The 22,607-nt window shown below is 34.1% G+C and overlaps 1 protein-coding gene across 1 annotated transcript in view; it reads right to left on the bottom strand.

Annotated features, from left to right (window-relative positions):
* Nucleotides 1-22,607, bottom strand: part of LOC110382208 (scavenger receptor class B member 1) — a 41,716-nt gene that overhangs the window by 1,650 nt on the left and 17,459 nt on the right. Inside the window, exons 4-11 of the mRNA XM_064037834.1 lie at nucleotides 11,403-11,566; nucleotides 8,784-8,931; nucleotides 3,150-3,353; nucleotides 2,387-2,511; nucleotides 1,885-2,046; nucleotides 910-1,016; nucleotides 506-624; nucleotides 134-259 (exon numbers count right to left, since the gene is read on the bottom strand). Coding sequence (XP_063893904.1) covers nucleotides 134-259; nucleotides 506-624; nucleotides 910-1,016; nucleotides 1,885-2,046; nucleotides 2,387-2,511; nucleotides 3,150-3,353; nucleotides 8,784-8,931; nucleotides 11,403-11,566 — 1,155 coding nt within the window. The remainder of the gene's footprint in view (nucleotides 1-133; nucleotides 260-505; nucleotides 625-909; nucleotides 1,017-1,884; nucleotides 2,047-2,386; nucleotides 2,512-3,149; nucleotides 3,354-8,783; nucleotides 8,932-11,402; nucleotides 11,567-22,607) is intronic.

Genomic DNA, 22,607 nt, shown 5'->3' with positions numbered 1-22,607 from the left:
AAATAGAAAAAATCAATGAGTACCTTTCTTGCACATACTTAAAAAAGAATGAATCGTTTTTGCATAAAAATAGGTCATATCATTCTTATGATATCCAAAGAAAGTACCAAATAATGAAAAGCAGGAAACTTACCAGTGAAAACCACATGAGAGGCAAGACTTTGTCCTTGACTGGAGCCGTGATGGGATTTCCTTGAGACACTCTTACTGCAAGATTGATCTGAATCTTTATGGAGAAGCTTAGAGGCGCTCCAAGTACCTGAAAATAACAAAAAGAAAATTACTTTTATGCACAGTCAACTTCAGGTCAGTGGTAACAGTTTAATAGGAAAATCGTACTTATTACTGTTGAGTTAAGGCGCATGACAGTTACCACTAATGTGCAGTTTACTGTACTATATAATACGCCTTATAAGTCTACTCTAGAGGATTTCAAGGTTCTTGTCCAATTAAATTGATCCAGTATCAAATTTTATATGGATGATTTCATTGAAGTGTTACTTACAGGTTCCAACTCAAAATGTGAGGTATGTTTCTTGCGGTCTGGCTTCATACCCTCGTAGTATGCCTGCTGTACTGGATCCGTGTCCATCATATGAGGCTTTGACAGGTAAATTGGGAAACCTGGAATTAAAATGTAGAATTTAGTTTGGAGCAGCAGAGATGAAGATTTTTAATTACATTCTTGTTCAACGAATTCTTAAGAGGATTTTTTGGGAAAAGTTACGAGCCATCTGAATTTTATAAAATTGGGTACTACCTAATAGTTTATAGCTCAAAACTTTTACTTAGGCTATCAAATTACACTTAAAGCTGCATCTAGTTTTAGTTCTAACTTTTACATTGATGATGCTATTTTCCTTCCAGTTGAAGAGAGTTGTAAAATAATAAAGATTCTTGAATACTAACCATAGTAACAATTGCTGACATCAACAAATCCTTCAGGGGGACACTCGCCGGAGCAGTTGCAGGCAAACGGAGAGTCGTTACTGAAGGCTGTATTGTCCATCGTATACCTGTCGGTAAATCAGAAGAATAATGAAAATATTCATACGAAAATAATGTATAAATCTATACTATAGATTTCGTATTCTATACTATTTTAATAAAGAAGAAAGTTGTCTATATCCTTAATGGCTCCAAAACTACTGAATCGATTTGAAAAAAAAAAACACTGTTTTGCTATCGAGTAAGTACGAAGTTATAAAATATTTATTTCAGATCAAAGATCCATACAAAAGCCTGTATGTTGCCGTGGGAAATAGCTACTATTTAATAAAAAGTTAACAATTAAAGAGCTCCTTCTAAACTCCATAAAATAGATAAATAATGCAATAAATGTCCGCAAATACAATAAAATTCGCGTATTCTTTGTAATACATAAGAAAATATGAAATAACATTGGTCATAAAATTCATACTGGTCATAAATTAGTATTTGCGTGATGCTTAGACAAACAATTGTCTATTAAATAGAGTTTAATGATTATGGAAAATCTAATGTGAGTATTTAATAAAGCTTAACATAAGAGAAAATGATAAAAATACTATTAAAGACATATAAAATCCCGAGTGAGATAAAGTGGAACTCGCGCACGAAGTGTTCCGTAGCTATGTATCTATAAAACAAGCAATTAATCACGATTGTTGTGTTCTACTTAATTGACTTATTATAGGTGTCAATATTTGAGTATTGTTAAGGCGGTAACAGAAGTGAATCATCTGCAAAAATTTATATTGCCTAATTACCATGTTTCATAAAAGGCAATCTAGTAACTGACGGACGGAGAAGTCTTAGTGATGGTTCTTATTTTTCGATTTGGTTACCCTTTATAAGTTTTACCTTATAACTTATTTTTAAGTTTTCACTTTGAAAAATACTTACAAATAAGAATCAAGTCCCAATTCACTCTCGTGTTCGCTAACGAAGCTGAATGGATAGTTTCTGCAGGCCTGCTTCCTGAAGATGGTGATATTACGACCCTTAGCATAGTTAGATGGCAACATCAGACCTTCATATGATCCTTGGATCCTGTTGCAGGGAGTACTGAAACAAAAGGAAATCTATGATTTACAAGTAGGAAGCTTGGAGGCTTTAAAAAGGGAATTTGAACAATACAGATAAAGTATTCAAAAATATAGATCTACGAAACATTGATAGCACAAGTAAGAGGAGGTGACAGTTAATTATTATTTATCATACAAGAAACTTCTGTCTTAAATATATACTGAAATAACTACTTCCCCACACAACTAGCCTACGTCCTTTCTTAGGCTCAGACCATTCTTTTAAATCACTTTAATAGTTTTGGCATGAAAGCCCAACAGACAGATATAGTTACTTCGCATTGATTAGACTTTCATCTACTTGTAGGATTTCTGCTTACCTAGAATCCAAGTCCGTGAATCCTTGCTCCAGCAGCCCACTGCTGTTATCCCAAGCATTCAAGGAGTACCTCCGACTGACGTTACCAAGCTCCACTTCAGACCACTCCAGTTTTTGCGCATAAAACTGCAAAAAAAAAACACCGTCAACTTTTGTTTGTGCTTTGCGAATTTTCCGCTAATGTAGGCATTAGCTCAAAATAACAACAGCTAATGACTTGGTAAGAAAAAATAAGTAATGATACGCGGTGGTCACTTATGGCTGTTTTTGATTCACAGTACATTTAGGATAATAATCCGTTCTACGTCAATGTCATGGCGACAAAACACTTCCTTCGTTTAGTGTAGAAATCTATTTTGGTAATTTGATATGCCGTTAAGACCATTAGTATATCATCACCTCTTTTATATGTGACAGGAAAGGCCTATTATTATCTATTACTCTTTCATCATCTATTAAAGTTACATGAAGTACATAAAAATTTACTTAACTATATGTATATAGAAGAGTAAGAAACCATGGAGTTTATTGCCCGTTCTACTTTATAGGAAACTTAGCTACTTTTGGAATGGGCAAGTAAATTCAATATTATTTAATTCCTTTCATTTATTGACTTCCATATTTTGTACCAAGTCAAGTGTTACCTTTGATTTGATTTCTCCAAACAAAATTATAGCATATGAAGCCTGAAAATTATTCGTGCCTCCAAATTGCTTTGAATACCTAAAAAGACTTAAAATTCTTGACATGAAGAAGGTACTCACCCGATCAAGCAGTCCAATCTTCTTGAAATCGATCCACCCCGGCAGCAAAGAGTTGGCAATCGTCACGATAGGATCGTTGTACCCCCAGAACATCTCCTGGACGGTCAGGTCCTTGAAGAGTTTGGAGCCAAGAGCTGACATGGAGTAGTAGGCACCAGCGTTTGCGAAGTAGCCTAGTTTATCCGCTGCTAGAGTGCTCATAGCCTGAAAGAGAAGTGGGAAATTTTAGGTGTCATTTATTTTATGCTTGTGGTTTCGCCCAATTTCTGAGGAGACTACTTCCCGCATATGGATAAAAAGTAGCCAATATGCTGTTTGGTATGTATGCTATAACTACTGCTAAGTTTTATGAAAATCTATGTAGTAGTTTTTGCGTGAAAGAGGAACAAACTTTCGCGTTTATAATATTAGAAGGATTGGAATTCGTTCAATATATAAAATTAATTTTAATTGAGTTAGAGACAATAATTATTATTAGCTATAAAACAGGTTTTCTTATGCCGTTAATGTCATTTATATTCTCAATTAATTATATGATAATTTCTTTATCTATGCGCATGCTATTAAGATAAAAATACACAAATTCTATGACTTCTGCGAAAACCATGGATAACCTTGAATATCAATTACTTCAATAGGATTTAATTTTAATATTAACACGTGTTTTTTTATTGTTGTCAAAAGGATGTAGAGGTACTGCCCAAAACGTATTAGGGCCAAAGCCTGTCGGGGCTGCAGGATTATTCGAATCTTGATTAATATTGTAACAGCGAATGTTTGTGTTCAGTTTCTTAGTAAATCTCCAAGGCTTATATCAAGCATTTGAAGGTTACTTTCATACTTTTAATTTGTTTGTTTACTACGCTTTAACTTAAGACCACATCTGTTGCATCCATTTGACTGTCAATAGTCTTGACCAAAATTACAAAAGTGCGACGGATTTTAAAATTTATAAATCAAATGATAACAAAAATCGTTTCAGATACTTTATACCTATAATTTTATGCAATGAGCAATGCTCAGTAGTCTAACTAGACGACGTTATTAATTAGAGCTAAACGCACGTAAAACTGCGCTTCTTAACTAGCAAGGTACTACATAACAATACAATTTGCGTCAACAACCCATTAACCAAGACATTGGCAGTGGAATGAGAGGTCAGGGATTCGAATCTGGTTTGTGTATGTTTCACCATGTCTTATGTCAACCATGGTTTGGTAATTATGTAAAAGTTAAAAATAACTCGCGGTATCAAGTTCTGGGTCGTTACTTGAAATTAATTGCGCTCTATTTGGTCTGAGGACTTTTATGAGAGAATGGCGGAATCGAATAAAAGCTGTAAGCAGGACTTTGTATACTCTAATCTCAGGAACTATTGGACCTATTCGAATGTTTTGAGTGTTTGGTAGCTTATTTATCGAATAAGGCTATAAATAAAATTAAATTGAAAAGTTAGCGAGCAAGAATATACTTAAAATTTCGACTGATTACGGAATTTATCTCAAAAAAAAAAATAAGAAAATATTTATCCAATTTGACGAAAATAATAAGCAATAAAATTTATTGTTTGTTTTTTTAGCAAGTACAGATCTATGAGGAAGTACCAATTTTAATAAAATAAAGAACTTTATTATTACTCAGATAATGTAGGTTAATATTACGAAATTCAATTATTTCAAGTTCACACTGCTTTAACGAGACATTAAAGTTTTTTTATCAAGTTTTAAACAATAAAATCTTTCCTTGAACCAGAGGTTTTGCTTTTATTCCGTTCAATAACTTTATTTTAATATTAACCTTGTCAATTAACCGTGGCCATGTAATTAGGAAGACTCAGTACATAAAAATCTTAATTATTATAGGTATTTTAATAACATTGTTGAAAGGTTATTCTAACCTACAGACAGACACGTGTTGCTGGGGAGTTTGTTGCGCTACTTCTTTTTCCCAGCAATAACACATAGGAAATGATGAAGGGTGGGCGTTTTGGGGGCTGTCTTTTGTTAATCTTGACGTGAACAAAAATGCTGTTTTGCAACACATTTAGTATAACTGTTACCTATTTTTGGTAGACTGAACAGGATTTCAGGACATTAAGTTGATCTAGCATGTCGGGATTAGCAGATATAACTTCTACCAGTGTTTCATACATGGCTATTTTGAAGTATAGGTTGTAGCGGGTGATATTTCCGAACGCACCCTTTTGTTTGGTCGGTTGATTGGCCGTAGGATAATTAAGAATATGAGAGTAGTGGACTTTTGAACGTTTTGCAATTGTGGCTTGTGTAAATAATTCTTGAGTCGTATTAAAGTTTATGACGTCTAACAATGCCTGTCACTCACGATAACCCACCCCCACTATAAGTAGGTAAGTAACTTTAAGTGGTTTCATACTTTTTGCTTTTCCGTCATAATTTGTGTTTTCCGCAATACCACTATCTTGGAAACTATTGTTTAAGAGGTAATAAAAAAGGTAGGACGGTTACAATCACTTTTATAATCATTTGTGTTTTATTTTACTTTAAATGATGTTATTCACACAAGAGCAGGAGGCAATAATCATGTTTATTAGGTACTCAGTTAATACATAATTGTAGTTTTCTGTACTTTTTATATGGGAAATTATCAAATGACCCCTCCCGCTGTGAGTGCAGTGTTAGGTGTCAGACTCTTACTAACTTAAACCCATCATGTTCCTTCTTAAACCCTTTGTGTACCAGCGCCGCGGTAACTCTTTCGAACAATCCCGCAGTCCCGGCAGAGTTTGGCCCTGGTGGGCCCCACTGGGGAGTTTTCTGTTCTCAGTCTTAATTTATTAATTGAGGTACAAAAAAATGTCACACGTTTGTGTCATTTGCTTGGTATATAAGTACAAAGTACAGGGTTATTAAACTGCGTTAGTACAAAGTTCTATCTTCAAGTATTTGTGTGTTTATAAGCACACATCTGCTTACGATTGTTAGCCAAAAAAAGTAAAAACCCAAGTCCTTCTAATGACAATATCTTTTTGTTTAAAATCTACTAATTTTAGAATTGTTGGTACAAAACAGAGGTGGCGTAGGTACAGCTAAATATGAAGTACAGTCAACTTCAGGTCAGTGGTAACAGTTTTATAGGAAAATCGTACTTATTACTATTGAGTTAAGGTGCATGACAGTTACCACTGATGTGCAGATGTGCGTACCTACTTTATTTAGTTGGTAAAAAATAATCAGGTAATATTGATAAAGATATTATTGTACAAAAAGTTTTGGACTTAATTATGCATTGCTGGGTAATGAACTCTGCTTACACAGAAGTACCTGCAGCTAAATGGATGATCGCATTTTTGTTTTGATGATATTACTAATTAATTGTATTTACATTGATATTATTGATCTGTGAATTATAATGTGAGTGTCGAGGAAGGCTACTTTTTATTCGGGTCCGAGATAGTTCCCAAGGGGCGTGACTGAAGCTAGATCTTTAAAAATGTCAAAAACTGCATAAATCTACTTGAAATTACTTTGACAATGAGTTTAAGCCATTAGCAGTTCATTATGACGTAAGTATGTGGTAGACGGATTCAATGTGTTTAGTTAAAATGTGAATAAGCTATAAGTAGATAATATGTTTTATAAGTTTGCATCCGAACATTAGCTATCTATACATAGATAATAAACCAATGCAATGTATTTCATTGAAATGGCAAACTGAAAGGTGGATAAGTACAGAGGTTAAAGCATACCTGATACTTATTACGTGTGCTTAGTTATAATAGTTTCTTACAAATTTTCCTTATGTACCAATGACTACATTGGCGTCCAAAATACACTTAGAAAGTAACGTTTGACTTTGAAAAACTCATATTGTGCTTGCCAAGTTTCGTAATACCTTACAAAACATTCAAATCCAGTTTCATTCACGTCGTTCTATGAATGACTTATTAACTTAAAACAATGTTCTTTATACGTTATCTTTACCAAAAAAATATTAACAAATAGACAAAACTACCATATCTCATAGATAAGGAATGGGACTAATAGTACACGGAAGTTATAAATAATAACATAAGAATAATAGATAAAACTAACAATAATAGGATGTACTGGAACCTTCGTAACCTATTATTATATTAAACTAATTTGTCAACACGATGTTTTAAGATAACTTTGTACTTGTTACTTGAGATAAGACCCTTTGAAGGTTTTCTGGAATTAACTAGATCCAAAGTTATATAAGAGGATAAATAAGAGTGAAGATACCGAATGGCTTTAGGAAAGAATAAGACGGGCGTGCAGGTTTTATACTTTTGTTTGAACCTATAAAAAAAGCTGAACTAATTTTCATTTAGAATGAACGGAGAGATAACTTTTCTCGCACCTGGATGAAAAGCAAAATGTTACTACCTATATGGGCTCCATCCCTTTTTCTTTACATATAACGGATATATTGTACCTACTATTCAAAGGTAATAATAAAACCCTGCGCCATCCGACTTGAGAACCTCCCTCTCCTTCTTGGGTAGTCGGTTAAAACGATATTGCACCTTCATAGTACTACATCGCAATTAAATTCCGATTAAGAATAAGTTACTTCAGTCATATTTGAAATACTTACACAATTGACATTTATTTGATCGGATTTTTGCCCTAGCATACCTAAGACCCCTAAAAAAAATAGGCTTATGTTTAAACACCACCCAAAAAAGTACCTATTTTACTACCAAAAAAATTCTAAACGGTTACCAAAATGGATAAATGGTCACCAAACAACGTTTCCAAAATTATTATTAGATAAAACCATTTTTTCTTATTATTGACTACTAAAAAAATTTATGGACGCCTTTAAAATACACTTTAGACCAAATATTATATATTGTCACTACTTAGATGTTACCAATTATGTAATACCATGACTCCTAATTTGGTCATTTTTGTTAGACTAAAAAAGCTAACGATCGCTAGAATATTTCCTAAATACCAATTAATATACTAGGGTTCCCAAACTTACGTCGCTTATTTATTGTTATATGAATTTGTGTGTAACTCAGTGCGTTTAAAATGTAAGCACGCAACATGCAGCAAGCATGGCTTCTGTCACGGCTCCGGCGCTGCGGGGCTCCGGCGGTCCCATGCGAGCTTATCGTCGCAGATGGTTTTCACGCTCACCACCGCAGCTTCGGCTTGCTGGCCGGCTCAGCCGGCCAGCCTCAGCCGCAGCGGCGAGCCTTAAAACTACCTGCGCCTCAGCTCGCAGGCCACCTCGCCCCTCTGCGCCTACGCGGTTTTGAATTGCACTCTAGGGGTAGGGCAGACAAGACTAAGCGGAGTCGGTTTTGCAGCGATTCGTTTTCGTCACTAACTTTGATTTTTGGTAGTAATATTAATATTTTAGTTGGATAGAATTTGGTGACCATTAATCCATTTTGGGAACCAAAAATAATATGTGTGCGAGATTTGCGATTTTTCTGATGTTATTTTATTTTTTTTGGATCATAATATTATATACTTTAGTGCCCTTTTAATAAAGTCAATTTATTTTTTTTGGAGTTGTTTATTTTATTTGGTGCCTCAGCCTAGAGTCTTAAAAATATTTTTGGTGACCGCCTAAATTATACCCAAAAAAATAACTACTAATGAAATATATACTTACAATAAGCGGTATATTAGGTATCTTCACAGTAACATTGCTAAGGTCATTGATCGACTGGTCGGCGAGGAACTTCAGCTCCAGCTTGGGGTTCATCGTCATCACGCCTCGCTCCTTGTCTATTCGAATGTTCTCGTTCGTTCGATGTTCTCTGGAGACAAAGGGTTTTTTTTTAGATACAATGATAAACGAATACAAAAAACAGTCTAGAACCTCTGACAATTTTTATGCTGAAAACCGCATCAAAATCGGTCCAGCCAAACATGAGGTAATCGCGCATAAACATACATACATACAGGTCAAACTGAGAACCTTATTTTGGATACCATGTATTTATTGCTCTTTCATCAGATTCCAATATACATTAATAGCTTTGTAAACGATTTCTACTTTCCGTATCATTATTTTACTCTTTGGTTTCTACTCTTGAATTAACTACTAGACTGCTCTAACTATACCTAAGTAGGTACTCGTAGTTCAAAATTAGTCATTGACATAAAAAATCGTTGAACAAACTCAAAATCACGCGATGTCACCCAAAACGTGTCTGCTTGTAATTCCGATCAAGTTTCTGTCAAATGAGGATAATGGCCCAACTGGCGAAATCCATGCAAAATCGTGATTTTTGATACAAGTTGCGTTATACAGTACTATCAGTAACAAAAGTCTATCATCACTGTCACAATTCAATTGTCCCAATTTGATTTGACAACGGCGCAACATGTTCTTCTTCTATATTACTCTCTATATCTGCAGTCATCATACAAGTAACATTCTTTCTAGCCATATAACATTTCACACAGTTCATCCATCGGAAGCGAAGCCGTTATATTCTGTTTCTACCCGTGAGAGGGGTATACGCTAGTATGCCGGCCCCAGAATGGGGAGAAGGCAACTTCAGGGACACCATGGCTAACTTGTAGAGATCAAGAAGCGCCTGCGGACGAAACCAAAATAGATTGCCTAGGGAGCTGGAAGTCCGCAGCCGTCTCGCGTTTCGGCCCGTATAATGCTGAGCGTTGGTAGGGCCATGGGTAGGTGGTGGGAGTTCATCCATCGTTTCTTTGGTCGTCCTCTTCCTTTACATATGTATTCTTCCATAACATGATCCTCATTCTTTTGCATCACATACCCATAACACATCAGCCTGTACATATACCTTTAACATTATCCAATTTGTAAGATACCTGAACACTAAGATCTCCCATAAGAGCCTAATTGTAATGACTACAGGACAATATAGGTAACTTGGACATCAATGACTTAACGTTCCCTGTTCAGATATTTTGTAATTTTGATTACAAAGGACTTTTGTTCGTAACTGTACCAACATGGGAGTGCGATGAGCTAATGTTGACAATACTAGTGACAATAAAACGGATAAGCTTGTTGAAGACATAGTGCAAAAATTGCATCGAGTTCGGTCTTAATATCGCGACCTTGTTCTGAAGTTCGTCACACTTTAGAGGGAATGAAATTCGTCACAATTTGAAGGGAATGCCCCTAAAATCTTTGGAAAAGTTTACTTTAAGACAGTGAGTAATGTCCAGCGTCTTAACAAATAAAAGGTGAATCATGATTTTAAATAAGCCGAGGTTTAAGGTTTTCTCACAATAAAACTCCGTATGAAGGACAGACAGAAATCCTGCAATTTGCCTCTTTTATAGACGAAAACTTTGATATAACTACCGGTATAGGTATAGATATGCGAAAACATGTAATTGGTTTCTAGTTATTATAAATGTTATTTTAAGTGGTTGTTGTAAAACTGTTTGTTTTCCTAATAAAATAAAAAATAAATAAAGTAAGATTTGATATTGAAATGAATCAGATGAAAAATATACTAAAATAAAACAACAATTGAACTGTCAACAAGTCAACATGTATAGAGTCACGTAGCCATATCAATTAAATCTGGACTGACAGGTTTAGTATGAGAAGAAAATTTAATTTTATTGCACTCGAGTCCGATGATAAAGCTGCAGTTACAGCTAAAATCTTAGGCATATATCCTTAGTCCATGAGATTGACATAGCAATATAACATGTAACAGGAAAATCTAATGAGTCAATCAACAAACTTAGTTATGCGGTGTTTTCATACAGTAATGAACTAACAATAATTAATTTTATCAACAAGGAAGCGCTTTGTAATCTGTGAATAATTGATATTTGAGATGATGACGGTATAACCTAGGGCATGGTCAACTTTGTAGGGTGAAGGATCGAATAATATTAAGGAATAGTAAGTGGATGCTTCTTCATGTATACGAGTATTAATAAATGTTTTTGGCTCTAAAGTAAAAAATATGAAAGATAGTTTACTTCTATTAATCCTCAAAAATAAAAGAGGTATCTTAAACCCTTAGCTCCCGTTTTAAAGTCGCCAAAATATTAGAAAAGCTATGTGATATGGCGCATAAAGAAGTCCACACAATAAATCACAGAGAACACATTTTTTTAGAAACTGTATGCCTTACTTCAAATACTACTTTACTTACTACAAATCATAAGACTCATTTATGTTTGTTTGATAGAAAAATAGAAAATGGTTCTTGAAAAGCTCAAAAGATGATGATGAGACCCGCAAAAAAACTAGCATTTAACCAAAGAAAATACTTACTGAAACATAAACGGCCCGACTTCTTGCACTTTCAGGATCTTCTGTTCCCCACTGAGGTACTCCTGCACGTTTGTATAGTTGTACACCCACATCTCGGAAAACATCTCGTACGTGGGGTTCTCCCACATTTTGTATAGAAACGAACCTTCCCGCATGTCCATGTACTGTGAACAAGAAGATATAAAAAGTCTGTTAATTTAGGTTTATTGCACAGTGTTTTAAAAATATTTTGGCAACCATTAATTCAAAATTCGTGAGGAAACTCGGAGTCTGAAACAGTTAATCCGCTTTGAGTGTAGTGGTGATTAACGCTCATTCTTTCTCTCTAAGGAGAGGTCTACGAAAAAAGGATGATTATGATGCATATTATGTATTGCTTAATGGCTTAATAATTTCTTGTAATATAGTCAAGAAACTATAGATTTAAAATTAGTCGTGTGCATTGGAATACGAAAAAAACCGTATGTTAATGTTTTTTTTTTTGCTAAGATACAACATGAATACAATTTTAGGAATAATTTTCAAGTCCATGTGATCACCAAACAAATTAGTACAGTGACGTACAAAAGAGGATTATCGTGATTATATACGTAGATCTAATGACACGTATACAAGCAATATTCAGGCTATCGATAAACTATAATTATATTAATTTACCATCACAAAAAGCTCAGCCATAAAATGCTCGTAAAATTTTATATTGACGAACGTCAATGACGGAGTTAAGAAAAAATTACACTTCCTGAAGAAAAAAATATTCGGGTTATTATTTTGATTAATAATAATTTATGAACGTAGGCTGATTATTAATTAATATTTAGGATTTTATGTCTTGAAATTTTTTATTAAGTATCAAGTGCTCAAAAACGTGATTGAAGTCATTTAATTTTTAGCCTTGCCTAGTGGGTTCTATGATCTCTGTAAAAAAATATGAGGCCTAAAAAATATGTTATATTTTATGACCACCATCAAACCAGTTGAAATAGTTCACTTACAATAAATTAAATTATGTTATTATATGATATACTTAAAAAACTGGTTTCCAAAAAACGCAAATAATTAGGCAGGTAAGTACTTGTCGACGTATAAACTTTTTCAAATTGAAGGTTTAAACGTAGCACTAGATCTGGTACTTTTTTAAGATCACGTTTTACAGCGCCATCACACTAACGAATTTTACACACGACAACTTCCAGATTGTACCAGTGTTCTCGCGCGAACGTATATGAACGACAGCAAATACTTTGAACTAAAATCCAGTAGTGTGAAAGAGCCACTATAATTAACTAGCTGAATTCTCTTGATATAAATTAACGGAAAAGCTTTCTGTGCAGGACAACCGTTCATCCGTTTGTCTATAGAAATGACATGCTAACTCGCAAATGCGAATAGAGACGTTAATGATAAATGAACGGGATTTACATAAATTAGCAGAAGCTCACGTTTGGGTCACGTGTGACGAATCAGTGTCAAATTTCCACGTGTTTGTCATTTATTAACGTTAAACATAGAAATGCCTATTTTTAATCAACGTGAGTTATAGGTACAAAATAAAATATATTAGGTATAACCTTAGCACCATCTTGAAGCAAGAGGAACTTAAAAGTTCTCTCTCCGGTCGTGTCGGATTGCCGTCCCATCGGGTTATGAGAGTGAAGGAATAGTGAGTGCACCTGTGTCTGCGCAAATGCTCGTGCGCTATAATATGTCCTGCGCGGATGGCTGATCTCCTTACATGAGAACAGCCACCGTAGCCGATAATCGACTAGGAGGACATCACTACTATATGAGAAGGGTCTATGGCCTGTATTGTTACAATACAAAGACTTATGATTTTACTAAAATTAGATAAATCAATTTAAAATTACGAGCAGTTATAAAAAGTGATATGGTGATTGGGTCATTCACACCTATGATAACCTTCCTTAGTTTCAACAAGTAATAGATATATTTTTACTTTATCATTTAGCAACCAGTTCTAACGTATAATAATAATATTTTTTCTAATACCTAATTATATCTACGCAAATAAGTAAAATAATACTTCTAACCTAAGACTATTTTTTCTCCATCACGCGTCAATCTTACCAATAACGAGTGGTTTATAGACAAGACAACCGGTCGTAGCTTTTTCAATATACTTAAGTATTATTTATTTATTTTTTGTGTACGCACGTAGATGCCTGAATTACTGTCGTAGACATAATTGTTTATTGGCTGTGAGTTAACGGATGGTTTTGACGTCAGTGACGAGTTTTTTGTTTATATCGATTTCGTAGGATTATAGAAATAGAAAGATTAAATAGTGCTGATTAATAATGTCCTAGCAGACAGCGGCTGTTCTCATAGAAGGATATCACCAGCTGCGCAGGACGTATTATAGTGCACGAGCATTTGAGCAGACATAGATAATATTGTAAATGTGAAAGTAACTCTATCTGTGTTTATTTGAAGGTTTTCACGCCAAAAGTTCAGAGCCGATTTAGGTTACACAAATAGTCTTAAAGTACAGGAGTTTTATCAGGTTCTAGGAAGTAGTTCCCGTCGGGTAGCGGGTGGAACGGTGGAGAACACTACCTTATTGACTATAGTTTTAAAGACACGAAGCAAAGGTACCACTTTTTACATCAATAGCTAATAAAAACCCTACATACTGCTACCGAAAACACACATAAGGAACCCAATTACACTGTCTGGCAGTCAAATCTACCACCTATCAACCGCAATTGACCAACGAAGCACTCAATCACACAGCAGGACGGAAAAAATGACGCAAAAAATATATTCAAAGTATCATCATCATTAAAATAAACAAATCCTTAAAAATCTTCCGGTTTTTTATTAGAAGTTCCGCTTTTTTTAATATGCTCATCTCAACTTATATGGTGTCTATCGCATTGATATTTTAATTCACAATAGATATGTAACCTTTTAATATAATGTATTCAGTCGTTTATGTAATTATTTATCTCTACGAATGTACTTGTTCTATTGATATAAGTAGTAATGTTTAGGGTTATGCTTTTAAATAATCGAACTCTTGTAAATTAGTAGTACTGCCGATTTTTTACTACGGAGTTTAAAAGGGTTTTAAAAGCAAGAGCCCTGACAGTGTGTTCAACCTTTTGGGATTAACAAATAAGTATGATGTCATACCTTTTTAAAACAAACTTTGTCCAATGTTTCCATAAATTAGTAAGCGATAAATAAACGGTGGTTATGCCGTGAAAAAATTAGCAATAATTTAAATAATCACCATAAAAGCCGATTTATATCTTGAATTGATAAGAAAAATGATCAATTTCTACAAAAATACTTAACATACGGAACTCAACATTTTAAAACTCAAGAACACTGTATAAATTGTTTGTCAAATATGTGTGAATGTTTTTTCCAAAGCTTACCGTAGTTTTTTGCACAGGTATCATGACAACACATGACCCTAGAATAAGACCTTCAGTATTGTATTTATTTTTAACTTCTACGTACGAATATCTGAGAATTTGACCGGCTGAACTTAGCGAGGTGCAAAAACGGTACTCATTTAACATAAATTTTAATGTTAATTGTTAAAACTTGTGGCTTGGTGACGCTTTTAGGAAGTCGGTTGTAAAATGTCTGAGTTTTTGTAATTATAAATATATTGAGCCCTACATGTTTTTTATAGAAAAAAAATAAAATAAGATTGTAATGTGTGTGATATAACTAACGAATAGGTATGTTTTGGAAAATGTAAATAAAAAATCGGAAAATGGCAGGTATTTCCCTAGATTTTCCGTCACAAAAAATATGATAGTTGAGCGATGGGTACCTACGATATAAAATGCGAAGTCGGGAAATAACGATAAAATCAAATACATTGAACTCTGCATTAGTAATCTATCATTAATATTAATTTATTTACATTGCAGCCATTAAATGCATCATTACTAATTGTAGGATAAAGATATTTGTTTGTTCGTATAAATTCCTATGTAAAAGAATAAAGTCTTAACTATGTTAATATTTAATAATCTGGCCTCAAATTATTGCATACGAGTGTATGACAGTACGAATTTTGAAATTCTCTATTAGAAGCTAGTAATTTTGTCTGCTTGTCAACTTCTTCTAAGTCCTTATGACCTCTGTCATCTCGACAGACTTTGAACTGAAAAAAATATTTAGAAATAGTATGTATTATAATATAGATTCCCTCATCCATGGAGCTAGTATATTGAAATGTTCAGACATTGGGAACTTTTTCGAATATGCTAATTATTTAAATGCTTCAAAAAAACTATATTTACCTACGCATTAAAGGGCTACATAGGAATATAAAATTAAGAGAATTTTTTCCCTCGGGTTCACCTTACCACGCTGCATTAAATTAACTTTACATTTATTTCTCAAAAAGACAAGGCTTCAATTAGACTAATATGTAATAATTTGATGCCATATTAGTACAAAACTAAAACTAAATAATCAATAACACGTATAGTTTCCTGTGACCGTGAGTAAGTCAAAAAGTTACAATGACCTGGTATATCCAGTTTGTATGTCTGTCATTTGCTAGACAGCATTATTTTATTAGCCAAAATTACCAAAATCCTCGTCTTTATCTTAATTATAGGTAAACTATAATTATACTTTAATTAATTCAATTTACCGGTTTTCTTTTATGTGCGGGGATTTTCACTTATAATACCACAAGAGCTTCAAAATTATCGGGTATTTTCCGATAGGTTCGTTGCAAACAAATGAAGGAGTCAAGTTTTTCAGGTTAAAAAATAACGAGCGCGAAGCGCGAGTGATTTTCCTGAAAACTTGACGACTTTATTTGTTTGCAGGAACCTTGAGGGAAATGCCAGAGAATTTTGAAGCTCGTGTATTCGGGATTATTTTTCCGTCCCAAATGTCGGCCACAACCTGTCAGTTTGACATAGCAACGACCAGAGAAAATATTCAAAAAATTATCAGTATAATACCATGTAGGTTGTACCACGTGACGTCGAATGGTGCAATTCTATTGGTCGATATTTGGGTCGGAAAAATAATCACTTATAATACCACAAGAGCTTCAAAATTATCGGGTATTTTCCGATAGGTTCGTTGCAAACAATGAAGTCAAGTTTTTCAGGTTAAAATAACGAGCGCGAAGCGCGAGTGATTTTTCCTGAAAACTTGACGACTTTATTTGTTTGCAGGAACCTTGAGGGAAATGCCAGATAATTATGAAGCTCGTGTATTCAGATTATTTTTCCGTCCCAAATGTCGGCCACAACCTGTCAGTTTGACGTAGCAACGACCAGAGAAAATATTCAAAAAATTTTCAGTATAATACCATGTAGGTTGTACCACGTGACGTCGAATGGTGCAATTCTATTGGTCGATATTTGGGTCGGAAAAATAATCAAAATTATTGGTAAATGTTTTTTTATTGACAGTTCTTAATTAATTCATTAAGATTATGTATTTGTATTCTATGCCTAGGGGTATATTTAAGTAATCGGACTTGAATAACAAACTTAAAATAATATTTATTTTATATTAAAATCAGCACATTTTAATGTGTTAATCACAAATATTTTTAAGTGAATCAGAAACCTGTATTTGAAGTGACAACAAATTAAAGAATGTTGCTGTACCCACTTTAAATTGAAAGCTACCTCTTTGCATACGTCATTGAATTTTTAATTAATTCAAGGAAACAATATTTAAATAATTAAATAATTCCTTGTTATATAAACTATCCCTTTACTTGAAAATTAACTCGTAGAGAACATTTACGTCAGATTAATATTTTTAAGTAAAATTGTTTCAGTTAATATTAAAAATATAAGGATAATCTGATTAAGGAAGCTAGTAAGTCGGACAAAAAATCTTACAGGTTGCCGGAGCAAATTACAGAAATTACAGAAGCCAGAAAGTGTGACAACCGGTCTTACCATGGGGTACTGGGTTGCCCGGGTTACTTGGTTGAGGAGCTCTGATAGGCAGTCGCTCCTTGTAAAACACTGGTACTCAGCTGCATACGGTTAGACTGGAAGCCGACCCCAACATAGTTCATGGAGGCAGATGATGATGAAGGATAATATGAATATGGAATTTACGGGTGTAACCTCATAACTTAATTCCTAGAAATTATAATAAACCCACTTCAGAGCTTTAGTGAAAAGACCTTTTAAATAACAATAGCATACTCAATTAATGCACAAGCATGACATAGTGTGCGTACGCGCAAGAAGTTACAACTTACTTATGACTTGCCATGACAATTGACAACTTGGGAGTAGGGCTGCCACAATTTTATAGATATCGGCGAACAAGAACTGTAAATCGGACATTTGAGTGTATTTAATTTCAACCAAGACTGTTTAAGACGTTGCTGATATCTGAGTACCTGTAGATTATGCCAAAAATGCATTTTTTTCTCATCATTCTTCTGGATGAAATTTCAGATTCTGACGAACCAAATTCGCAGTATTATTTCTTAAAACTGGTTTAGTACCGTGACGCTACTTGTATCTAACTGAATTATTCTCTCAGATTGCTCCCTGATACTCTTTAGACCAGTAGTTCTTAACCTTTTTGGCATGAGGGACCACTTTAACTAAAGTTGGTCTTGCCGGGGACCACCTCATCGGTTTACCTAAATTAGCACTCATTTTTAGGGTTCCGTACCTCAAAAGGAAAAAACGGAACCCTTATAGGATTACTTTGTTTAATTATTTATCACAAAAAAATCTGAAATTTTGGGTCAGTTCTACTCAAAGCTAAACGCATGGCGGCAGTTGTGTAAGTAAGCAAATGCGAATAAATAAAAACTTGCCTATGTAGTTTAAAAAATGTGCGAGCGAAGCGAGCGCGAAATTTTTATCGGACTTAAGAAAATATTACGTGAAATGTAGCCCAAACGTACTTAACTTTTAGTTTGTTGACAAATGGCAAAATAAGGGCATATAGTTTCTGAATACGCGAGCGAAGCGAGCGCGAAATTTTTATCGGATTTCAACCAAATATTACGTAAAATTGTGCCCAAACGTACTTAACTTTTTGTTTGTTGACAAATGCAAAAGTAAGGGCATACAGTTTCTGAATACGCGAGCGAAGCGAGCGCGAAATTTTAATTATTTTTTAAGACTCAAAACCAAAATTACATAAAATGTAGCCCAAACATACATTTTCATGAATGGGGGGACTAGGTGCGACACATTCGATGTACGTCCATGCGAAAACCCCCGCCCGCAATTATAAGTCTATAAAAATTAAATTAGATAACGTATAGGAAAGTCGCGAAGCTAAGCTTCGCGGACCACTTGGACTGCCTCCAGGGACCACCAGTGGTCCGCGGACCACCGGTTAAGAACCACTGCTTTAGACTGAAAATAATCGAACATACAACGATGGCAGCCCTACCTAGAACCAACAAACTACAGGTCAATTTGAACAGCTAAACCGTGTCAATGAGATGCATAAATCTGGTGTCAAACAATAGTGATGCGTAGATGCTGACGACTGTTAATCTTTGTTTAGATCCGTCAGTGTGATATTTTGTTAAAGAAAAACGTACTTATTTATGACTAAAATTGCAGATAACTTGGCAAGGATTTTGGTTCTTTAATATAGGTATGTATATGTATTGATTAAAATTACCTGTAGTCTAAACTAATATACCTATCGAATAAAGAGGAAACATTTTGTTGTGTTAAAGATTCCGAAACGATTTTATTTTGGTTCCGAAACTGCAGAACCGATTTGAAAAATTCTTTCACTGTTGGAAAGCTATACTATTCCCAAGTAACATAAGCTACATTTTATCTCGGTTCGGGCAGTAGTTTCTACGGGACGCGGATGAAACCGCGGGGACAAAACGGCTACTTAGTGAGTTGTGAATTATTGCCACAAAAAAGTGGTCCCTTATTTCCTGGGCGTTATTCTATGGAAAATTTTATTACCTTCATGGTTACCAAATCACCGTTTACCTATTGTTTTTTTATCTGTTTTCTAATCTAGCCCAAATAACTAAAGTCAATATAAAAAGAACATGCAACTGCACACAGCTGCACACATTTTGGGCCAATTTACATTTTAGTAATTGCATAAAAATGCATGCATCTTGTTTTGGACTTGCGTCATGGGTTTTACGCTCATGGGATTCGAAAATACCCTTAAGATGGTGTTACACTTATCAAATACTTTAGTGTAAGTTATTTTTTACTTTAGTCGTTGGAATTACCCACGAAATAGGTAAGTGCCTTTATTTTACTCAGACATATTTATACCGTTGTTCAAGTGAAGAGAACAGACTTTTGGCTCGTTCTTAAAGAAAATTTCCATAGGTGCCTACTTTTAAAACATGTATCGAATGTCTGTACATCTTTTTTGTTATAACACAATAACATTTAATTTGTATTTTAACAATACTTTAGTCAAATCTCAGTGTTTTCAATATCTTCATTTAATTTGAGTTACATAGAACCAAGATATGACATATGTAATACCACGCTTAACTTCATGGAAAGCCACGTAATTCCCCATATCCCATTCTTCAATGGTCTTTTTGGATTACTGATAAATAACTTGTTACGTTGCGTTAAGTGGTCAACGTTATCGTTTTTGACTTGATTTAGATTAATTATTATAATTTATACTAATAGATTTTCCTGTAAAATAAATCAGTAGCTAAACTAAGTCTAGTTTTGTGTCTAGGCAAAGACTTGTCTTGATTTATGTTTGACCTATCACAAGCTTATATAATGAATGTTTTAAAATAGACCACCTTCAAAGAACTGGAATGCATTCCAACAAAACTAAATAGTTTTGGAAACTCGCGATAAACTCGATATGTTCTTATCCATTTTTAGCCTCAAATCAATTCGTAATTTAGATAGGTATTAACTAAATTAAAAACAAAACAATAAGTTGCTATATTAAAGGTACTTATGTATGATCTTTAAAATAATGCAGGCACTTATATATAGGTATACCTACCTACCTCTGCTTAATCGTTTGAGAAGGCGTGTTTGAAAATATACGTATACGGTAAAAAACAACTGAAATTTCGTGATGTAAAAACTCTTTGGAAATAATAGGTCTGTAGTTTGTAATTCAGAGTCATATTGTAAGCATGTGTTTATAAAAATTGCATTTCAACTTAGTAATTTGTACTGTACGTGCCCATTTTATCTACCTACGTCAATCAAAGTAATATTTTGAAAAAGATATGTAAAGTTTCACCCGACTGTTCATACATTATGAAAGCGCTTTTCTAAAAGGATGTCTGACCATTTCCTACCGTTTTAACAACTAGACTAACTTCAGCAGTTCTGCCCAAATCGTATCGTAACTACTCCACGCACCTAGGTAGCCTGGATAAATGGACTATCTAAAACTGAAATAATTAATGAAACCGGTCCAGCAATTCCCGAGCTTAACGCCAAGCGTTCCAATTTACTAAAATTATCAAATCATTTACGCAACAGAAGGAAAGTAAGACAATATTGATAAGACGTTGTGAAATTATCAGGTCAACGGTTAAAACATTATTGTTACCAAATATTTACCGTTTAAAAATACTTTTAAAGTAAGTTCTCTGATAAGAGTTTAAGTGAGACGGAAGTCTGGAAGCAACGGTATCTTACTCTTTTAGATTAAATGTGAATCATTCTATATTGGGTTAAATAAGACTTCAGCTCATAATATGTATGTATGTATAGGTAACTTTAACCTAAGGGTAATTAGATAATTCATTAATCCACCTTCTTAATAGAAATGCCTATCGGCTTTAATTAATTGATTAATGCTCAATCCTTCTCTGTGTGAGAGGAGGCCTGTGCCCAGTAGTGGGACGATAAAAAATGTAATTATGAAAATTATTGCTTCCGTTTAACCGTGAAAGTGCAGCAGATATTGACTTTGACATTTATAATATCTAAATTATCTATAAATAGATACCTAATGAGTTCTAGGTACCTACTATTCGCTAGTCGCCAATTATGTTCAATGTTTGACCGCACGTAACCTCGTAAGAGAGAAACAAGTGAATGTATAAATTATACACTCTTTTGCAAAAAAAGCGGGTACCTATGCGAAATCTTAGTTTTAAGGACTACGTGTATTTCAAATGGTTTTAATGATTATAGTATGTTTCTAGCATCAAAAGAGTTAGCCAAGCATGCGTGAGAGTGTATTCTAAATTTGAATTTTGTACAATTGCTATGAAATTGGTTAAACCTTGTTTTGGACTAATTGCTGGCAGAAAGTTCGTCGGTGTTTTGAAAAGTTTTTGAAGTGATTTTCAGAAAACTTAGCTTAAACCCTCCTCATCATTTTTCATGTGGTTAATTTTAACATTTATCGCAAATTTTGGTATTTTTTAATGTCAAAGTCCGATAGGAGACGAGTTGTGATCGGCACTGCTTACTTTAAATTGGTTTTGTCGCAGCCCAATGTACTGACACTCCTCTAAATAGTGTTTAATTATGAAAAAGCGATATTTTAAAACACGTGGGTACAATATTTAAACAGTAGAACGCTTTATACTAAACTACCGAAACTCTTAACATTGCCATCAATCATCAATATAGCCCATTTAGAGCAGGTGAAAATTTTATCAAATACGCATAGTTTTTCAAAAATGTTTTATCCAACAAAAAGGTACATTAATCATTAATTAAAACTGCATTATCAGTTTTCTGAAAATCACTTCAAAAGCCTTTCAAAACACCGACGAACTTTCTGCCAGCAATTAGTTCAAAACAAGGTTTAACCAATTTCTTAGCAATTGTACAAAATTCAAATTTAGAATACACTCTCACGCATGCTTGGCTAACCCCTTTTGATGCTAGAAACATACTACAATCATTAAAACCCTTTAAAATACACGTAAAGTCCTTAAAACTGAGATTTCCCATAGGTGCCCGCTTTTGAGATTAGTGCGTTCAAACAAACAAAAAAACTCTTAAGCTTTATAATAATTGGTGAAAACCGCATGAAAAATCTTTCAGGAGTTTTTCAAGTTTTTGCGATAAAAAGTCAGATACGCGTGATAGCTTTTATTTCAAACATGAAGTGATTCAAATCACTGTCATACCAAAGTGTGTATGTAATGCATGGTAAATTATCACTTTTCTGATTTTATTCAAAAAATGACGCATCTTTAGAATTAAACTGGAAAGTGGGATTGAACCCTTTTTAAACCGGTTGTTTGATCCGGCTAATAAATTT

This window comes from Helicoverpa armigera, chromosome 14 (genome assembly GCF_030705265.1).
Source record: "Helicoverpa armigera isolate CAAS_96S chromosome 14, ASM3070526v1, whole genome shotgun sequence".
NCBI classification, from domain to species: domain Eukaryota; kingdom Metazoa; phylum Arthropoda; class Insecta; order Lepidoptera; family Noctuidae; genus Helicoverpa; species Helicoverpa armigera.
Note: the sequence above shows the minus strand (reverse complement) of the source record. Positions and strands in the feature narration are given on the sequence as shown.